This window comes from Coloeus monedula, assembly GCF_965178545.1.
Source record: "Coloeus monedula genome assembly, chromosome: 4".
Classification (NCBI taxonomy): domain Eukaryota; kingdom Metazoa; phylum Chordata; class Aves; order Passeriformes; family Corvidae; genus Coloeus; species Coloeus monedula.
The window spans coordinates 32862324-32871113 of NC_138784.1; the positions used below are offsets into that span (position 1 = coordinate 32862324).

An 8790-nucleotide genomic window follows, 5' to 3' on the forward strand; every position below is an offset into this window, starting at 1 on the left:
TAGGTGGCTATGAACCTTAGTAGACCATGCTTTACAGAACATAATCCATGAGAAAAAGGTGTTTCAAGCTACATACAGCTTAACAACACACAATGCATCAGAACATTACCCTCAGTTTTAACTTCTCTGTCTCTTTCTAACTTAGGTCAAATAGCCACATGTTTAGATATGAGACAATTCAGCACATTAGGAACGCTTGATAGAATTTAAATGGCTGAACTGCCTCTGAACATGGCCTTCAGCAAAACTGAAAACTTCTGTGGCAAGTTTAAAAACCTTGTGCTTCATCATCTTTCTTGTAACTTAATGAATGAGTGCAGAAAGATATAAAGAAAGTTTTATTTACAACAGCAGAATGGCCAGCAATTTTGCATTACAAAGGAAGGTTATACAAGACATGGGCAGTAAGTTTATAGGAGTAACAATGTAATACTAACAACCTAATATTTTTTTTCTGAACTAAAAACTTTAAATAGGAAGCCTAATTGGTTTTTTAATGATAATCCTTATGTGGTAAAATTTCAAATATTGCTGAAAGAGATAAAAAATTAAAGTAATATCTTGTCTATTCCCTTTCACCATACAGGAACAAGACACATTAGAAAGATGACTTTAAACTCCCTACCTGTCTTTCTGCTGTTGATAAGTGGCATTTTTTGCCAGTATGACTACGGTCCTGGAGATGATTATGGTTATGATCCTTTTGGGCCATCCGCAGCAGTCTGTGCCCCAGAATGTAATTGTCCTTTAAGCTACCCTACTGCCATGTATTGTGACAATCTTAAGCTGAAAACCATTCCAATTGTACCAAGTGGAATAAAATACCTTTATCTTCGAAACAATATGATTGAGGGAATTGAAGAAAACACATTTGACAATGTAACAGACCTACAGTGGCTTATCCTAGATCACAACCATTTGGAAAATTCAAAAATTAAGGGAAGAGTCTTCTCTAAACTAAAGAACCTGAAGAAACTTCACATTAACTACAACAATTTGACTGAAGCTGTTGGACCACTCCCCAAAACTCTAGATGATCTGCAGTTAAGTCACAACAAGATCACAAAAGTCAATCCTGGTGCACTTGAGGGACTGATGAATCTGACTGTCATTCACCTCCAGAACAACCAGCTGAAAGCAGATTCTATTTCTGGGGCTTTTAAAGGCCTGAATTCACTTTTATATCTTGACTTAAGCTTCAATCAACTTACAAAGCTACCAACAGGACTGCCTCACTCTTTGCTCATGCTGTATTTTGATAATAACCAGATTTCCAATGTTCCCGATGAGTACTTCCAAGGTTTTAAAGCCCTGCAATATTTACGTTTATCCCACAATAAATTAACAGATTCTGGAATACCAGGTAATGTCTTCAACATCACATCACTGGTTGAGCTGGATCTCTCCTTCAATCAGCTGAAGAGCATTCCAACTGTCAGTGAGAATCTGGAAAACTTCTACCTCCAAGTCAACAAAATTAACAGTGAGTTAAATTTACACATATTCATTAATGTTTACCACAGACTAGATAATGATGCTCAGTGCAAGTATCTGAAATGATAGATGAACCAGTCTGAAAAAATAGTACTTGCTAGACTGTTAGCACACTGACATTTACCTGACAGCTGTCCACATTCATGTTAAAAGAACATGAACCTAACAGCCACTCAATATATACTTAAAGAGAGAAACTTCCGGTTTCATACTAATGTGGACATTATTGCTCAAATTCTCATCTCATCTAAATTGGAGTAACCATATAGAAGCCAATGGAGTTGTCTTATATAATTCAGGAAAAAATACCTGTGAAATGTTTGATCAGTGCAAAAGATGTTCAGAATTCTTAAGATAACAAAAAGAGAGAGATGTCAGGTGAGGATCTGACTGTGGTAACCTTACAGGAGCTGGTAGTCAAAGTGCTGGAGGGAGGAGAAAGGGAGATGACAACAAACTCATAAGGTAGCAGGCACAAGACTCAGTGAAAAATACACATCAAAGCAACTGCATTTGTTTCTTTCCTCCCTTGTCTCACGCAGTATCCCTCCAAACCTGTCTTGAAATCCAAAGAGCTGCCCCTGTTCTTTCTTTTCATTCCCATTTCCCACATCATGTGATAAGGTGGCAAGCTTGTCTCCATTCACTTATGATTTGAAAAATGTTCCTTCTGAAGTCAAGAAATGCCACACCTTGCATGAGACCACAGAGGTTTCTGCTGAGACGGGGCCTTTACAAGGCTGTCCATTCCTGGGTTGACAAGGAGCTCTTGCAGAGCTGGAGAGGCCTCACCACCATGTCAGAAGCTCTCCAGCTGCACCTCTGTCAGTGGTAATCCCTGATGGAGAGACAGATGTGTCATGACAGTGTTTCTGCAGGAGGATTTATATAATCTTGCTGGTTGACAGAAAGTAAACCACAAAATCCTCCCTTCTGTTTGCCTTCTTGTATCCATCAAGGTTTAAGAGCAAGACATTTTGAAATGTTTTGTATTTACTATGTTTCATTTTTCTCAGTGTTTTTTTTTTTTTCTCGTGCATCTCAGTTCCTTGTTTTGATGAGGGGAAGCAATGAGTTAATGCTTCCCACCTAAGGCCCTATGTACAGCAACCTGTGGAACTCTACCAGATACTCTGCCACTCCTAAAATAGCTAACAATGATGATTTTTAATTTCTCATGAGATATATGAGGCACTCTTCCCTCCTTAGAATGATCCGAGCCTTCTGCAACCTACCCAGGTACCAAGCTTGGCTGCTATTCACTTTTCCGAGGACTTCAGAGTCAGGAACTATGACAACAATTTTAGCTTTTCATGGAAAGCTGCATTTCCAGGGGGATGGTGTGGGGAGTGGGTGTTCACCTGCTACTGCTATACTGTCATTGCTGCTGTATGGACTGATGCAAGATTATGATTATGATTTACCGGGTTTTTTCCTTACCATAAAATCTAGCAGACTTCAATAACCAATTTTCTCATCTAATTTCACAGGCATAATATACAGTTCCCTAAGATGCTGATTGACAATGTGAGATAAAAATTAATTAGAAATAACCATTACAGTTTAATGAAGTACCATATATAGGGCAGTCAGGGCCTTTGGTTTTCACCATTCATGACATCTGGCCTACAGCTGTGAGTGCTTAGTCTTTTGGAAAATTGAGTTGGTTGATCTCTGAGTATTTAGCCTCAAAACAACGACCAGTTTCTTTGTTTAATAAATTATTATAATTTACCAGTAATTTGTGTAAGGATGACTGTAAACAAGGCCATCTTCCTTTCCATACAGTGGCCTCATGGTACACATATGCAGTGAGAGTCTTCTGTATAAGGAGTAATGATAATTTGTCCTAAAATACACAAAAGGTATAATCTTTCAGATTATGCTTACTTAGTTTGAAGTTTTCATCATACCGAGACCTAACATAAAGATACTTCTCCAGAGTTCTTAACTTGCTATATCTCCCTCAAGCCCAAAAGAAACTCTGCAGGATGGAAAAAAAATGCTAGGATCAGAGATTCAGTGAAACAAGAAGAGGGTCCAAAGATGGACTTCTCCATATATCATTTGTACTTGTAAGGGATTAAGGAGAAAATTACTGCTTCCACACAAAACCACAGGAAGTAATGGCATTACACCATGCAAATGGAGTATAAAAGGGGAAATATGAAAATGTTCCAGAAGACAGTTAAGAGACTATATATTCTGCTCCAGTCCATCGACTGGATCAGGAAATACACCATAACTGTGCTTCTTCTAATCAGACTTGTGGAGGTGCTTTATGATCTTTTATCTGGTTCGCTCTAGCAATTCCCAAAGGATTTTTTTAACATGACTGGTCTAGAATTGTTTCACATGCAATTACTGGACAACAGACCAAGAATTATGACTACAGAACTTCAAATCCTGTTAGGACGCCCACTGTACTGTAAGATGAAAACCCAATTTTTATCCAATACTTCTTATTCTCTCAGTATCCAGCTTATGCAAGAACTCTGCGTTGGGAAAATATTTGGGAAAATTTCCAGGTACACTGCCTCTGAACCTGAATTTTATAAATTCAGGAAGACATTTTTTCACCTGCAACATTAATAAGTGTAACAAAAGAGGAGGTAAACTACTGAGATATTTTATACCACTAGTGTTCTAGTCTCATGGATTGCAGTTCCTCATATAGTTTATACAGGTAACAGCTCATCAAGTGCACTCACAAATCTCACTTATTTTCTGCTAGTGGAGACTTCCATTAAAATGAAACATTTTTAATATGCTTTTAACAACTGACAATTAATATGAGGAGTATAAAAAATTAACACCCACATTCAAATGGTGTGGACCAAATACTGGAGCAAAATCATACTGAGGTCCCTGACAGAGTTCATTTGACTTCTGAGAGGACAAGATCTCCAGCCACTTCCCAAGTGGTTTTAGTCTCATAAACAGACAGCACAGATCAGAATTTTGGTAACACAGTTGAATTTTGTGGTTTACATGTATGAGGTTTACATCCTTTGAGTAGTTAACCATCTATCCATCTTGTACCAGCATATCTTCTTTTACAACCAAATGTTAGCATTTATGCTCAAAAGTAACAATATGGAAAAAAAACCCCTAAAATTTAAATTTATAAAGTTTTTAAATGTTTTTAGTCAGCAAAACTATACTTACCATGTCATTCTTGAATGACAAGACAATGGAAGAAATCAATACTAGAATTCATGCTTATTTTAAATTTTACAAATTAAACCCAAGTTATCTGAAGAAAACTGGAACTAAATAGTCAATGGTATAGCCTATACCCCAAGAAAATGAGTTAAAATCTCAGGAATTTATGTTTTCACTCAGCAAAATTCCACACAGACATAATCCTATAAACATCTAGGATTTTATGATCTTAATGCACAAGAATCATTAGTTTGTTTCTGCTGGTACATTCTGAACCAGAAGAGTATCAGAATTGGTCTGAAGTCATAAAATTTTACTATATTACAACATGGGCTGCCCAAAGGATGCTGTTCATCTCTTGCCCTTCCAAAACAAGGCTGCACACTACACAAAATCTGGGAAATTGCTTTGATTGGCTTTAATCAAACTGCTGATCAAGATCTGCCTTTTGAATTATATTTCCTTAACCCCTCTCAAAATAAATTATTTTGTGGAAGATACATGAGTCATTACCCACTCTTAACATCATATATCTGTCCAAAAATTACCTAAGCTCTTTTTCTCTAAAGAGCTGCCTGTACTTTTATACTTAGTTTACAAAAGCCATGTTTCATCAGTGATAGAAAATTATTGTAATGGAAGTTCTAGAGGAATCCGATTAGAAGAATGTTAATCCAAAATTTAATGAAGAGGTTTGAAAGGTACTTCCTCCACTTCCTTTGGTACTACAATTTGATCACATTTTCTTAGATGAGTTAAGTAGCCAGATCGAAAAGATACATAAGGTGATTTATGATTGGTAAAACAAATGGCACTTGATTCTAATACTAACTTGATGTCTCAGAAATTATGAGATGCGTGAGTTCATTGAAGGAGTCCCTTTAACCTTTTAAAGTATCTTCTGTGTGAATTCATCTGATTTCAGTGTTCTGAAGAAGTCTCTCAGACTGCTTCTTTAGTAGTTATGGAGCTTTTCAATAGACTATTCCTCTCTCTGACTCAAAGGAAACACAGGTGGGAATGAAGACCCGCTTTGAAAAATTACACAATGTGGTATGCAGGGGACATCAGATTTATTCACATACATTCTCTCATGAGGGTAGATCTTCTCTGCATGTAAGAGGTCTATATAATGGGTATATATGTTCTCTGCATACTGAGCAGAGAATTTCAGTGATTCACATAATTTCTAGCTTACAGTTAATACTGATCATAGGATACAAGACAGATTTCCGTTCAAGATCTGTCTGGTATTATGTGAACCAAATAATACCTCAACTGAATAGAGACCACATAAATCATGAAATATAAATTACAACACATATAAATATTTTTATAAGCATTTTTTGCATTTATACTTACCTTCTAATCCTGATGTGGAAAGGTTCAGCTGCACGATTTAAAAGCAAAACTCTTCTCCAACCCGAATTTTTTTTTGAAACAGGTAAATCAAAATGGCTCAAATAAAATACATACAAGATACACAGACACCCATTAGACTGCCTGTTCTTTAGGGTAAGACTGTATCATGCTTTCAATTTCTTCATAAACTTTTTACTTCCTTCAATATCTTACATAACAGCTTTACCCTTCCATTGTAATGTACCCAATATGACTGATTCCTCTCTCTGCATCTCCAGTTTTACTGGAGACTGATTTTTCCTTTTATCTAAATGCCAGATTAGACCTTTATATAAAATCTGAAGTCTAAAAGTCAAATTTGTACTGGGAGCAAATGGCATTTGAAAAACTCAGTCTTGAAATTCTGAACCTCTCATAACTAGTGGAAAGAACCTCTCCCAACACAAGTCCTTCAAGTTCCTATAAACTTATGGGGATTTACATCAGTGTAAATGCAAAATACTGAAAATAGTATAATGAATTAAGGTCACGATTTCCAACTGAAATCAAAAAGAACAGAAAAATAATGATTTTGTCCTATTTTTCCTAATTATTCACTCCTCTTATTTCTATTCCCTTTGCTTCAGAGTTCCCATTGAGCAGCTTCTGTAAGGTAGTTGGACCAATGACCTATTCCAAGATCACACATTTGCGCCTGGATGGAAACAACCTCACTCGGGCTGACCTGCCACAGGAGATGTACAACTGCCTCCGGGTGGCTGCTGAGATTTCACTGGAGTGAGATACCTGGGATCATCCAGTTCCCTTCCAGGGGGAGTAACTACAAGAATAAAACACCATGATAGTGCTTTAAAATTAGGATATGCCTTAAAGCAAGTGTCAATCTGCCTATTATCCATTCTGTTTGTTAATATTTAGCATGCACTTGGCAACCTTAAAGGAACGTGTGCATATTTTTTTACAAATGGCTCTATTTAGAAAGCACAAGAATTACCAAATCTGGTGCAAAATATGCCTTCATCTGGCTAGGTGAGCTGATGAAAAAGATTCAACTTCATAAAAATCTGTATCCATGCATGCAATACATGCCAGCAGGTTCCAGACTCACAGGGAAGTCAGGTGGGCTTCATCATGGGTTATACTGCGCAGTATGAGCTGGCCTGTGTAAATACAAGATTCCTGTCCATCCTTCCTAATTATCATGCCTTTTATATATTGTTACCCATTACAAATAATTTCACAATCCTCAAACAATTTAAAATTTATGAAAATATCTGTTCAGAGCCTATGACTTTCTTAAATTAACGGAATATGTGAAAGATAAGGAAAAAAAATCAGGTTAAAAATTGTTTACTCTTCTTTTTGTCATACTTTCATTTAACTTTCTCGGTAAGATTTTTATTCATTGCTGGTATAATTGTTATTTCAAAATAAATCATATATACAAGTATTTTTATTCAATTACTTGCATGCTACTTTTAACGAGACTGTAGAGAATAAAACATATCAAATAGTGTTCTTTTGTCCATATCATTGTCAACTATGTTTCTTTCTATTATAAAATGAAAAAAAAATCAGGTTAAGACAAGAAAATCTAAGCTATTCTATTATTATTAAAATTTATTGTAAGGTTAAATAAACTGTTTTCTCTACTTTGAAGTTTCAATATGTTTGTAAACATAATTTAACATGCACCACTACACTTGTGTTGGCCAGAAAATCGAAGCCTTATGAAGTTTGCAGGATGGGAATCATGGCACTATGCAAACGTGCAAATTAATGCTTCAGAATAGTCAAAAGAACAGTGGAATCTCTCAGAAACCACAGGTGGTGAGTAAAATGCAGTTACACATGGTAAAGACATGGTAGTATATTCTACCCAGCAATAAATAGTCCAAATATTGTCAGCATCCTGGAACACACTAAAATAAATGTGTTAGTAACTGAGAGCTGTAAGTGGCTTGCTTGCAAGCACAGATCATCCCATGGGTACTATTTTCTTTTTAACTACTAGACTATTAAACACTCAAACAGAAACTTTGCTAGTTTCTATCGCAAAAGCAGAAGCTATCACCTCTGAAAAAAACCCCAAACCAGTTCACACCAAACCATTTAGTTGACACGTTGCCAATTCCAGATGCCAATTCCAAAATCAAAACAATTCACAAAGAAACCTGGGACCAAAACAAAAGGAGAGATTCAGAAAACAATAGAAATATTTCCCTCCTTGCTTTTTTCATTTTGAAATTCATAAATGTTTCTGCTTTTTACCCACATACAGGAAGAATTGACAGTAAAATTTGTTACACGTAGGCTAGAATTTTCATAGAAGAATGAAATCTAAATCTGGGGCTTTCGGAACACATCAGAGTGCGAATCACTGTGGAATAGCACCTAGGCAATATAACATAGAAAAAAAAGAAGGAAGTGCATGCAAAACTCCCCAAAGAAAAGAAAAATGTACAGGATATGGTATTTAACCATTTCCAGGGAGCTTTTAACCCAACTGTTCCCTTCATAGAAAAATTAACTATACACTAAGACTCCTAGAGCACAAACTGTTAATGAGATTTGTCTCCTGATTGCTGTGATCTAACAACACAACAGAAGTGTGTTCTTCTTTTCAGCTTGTTTCAGCAAACCAATTACCTTTATGCAAAATGAAAAGGTATTAACAGTGAGACTGAGAACAGTCCACTTCATGATAGATTAGAACTTGTTGAGGATATTTTCTACATACGCTTATGTTGCAAAGAAAGCATTCACAGA

General features: G+C 36.2%; 1 protein-coding gene across 1 annotated transcript; it reads left to right on the forward strand.

Moving 5' to 3' along the window:
- Positions 1-606: 606 nt before the first annotated feature.
- Positions 607-6802, forward strand: LUM (lumican; the record flags this gene model as incomplete). Its single annotated transcript, XM_082279983.1, has 2 exons — positions 607-1483; positions 6648-6802. The coding sequence occupies 2 exons, from the start codon at positions 607-609 to the stop codon at positions 6800-6802; spliced, it is 1032 nt and encodes a 343-aa protein (XP_082136109.1).
- Positions 6803-8790: the final 1988 nt, after the last annotated feature.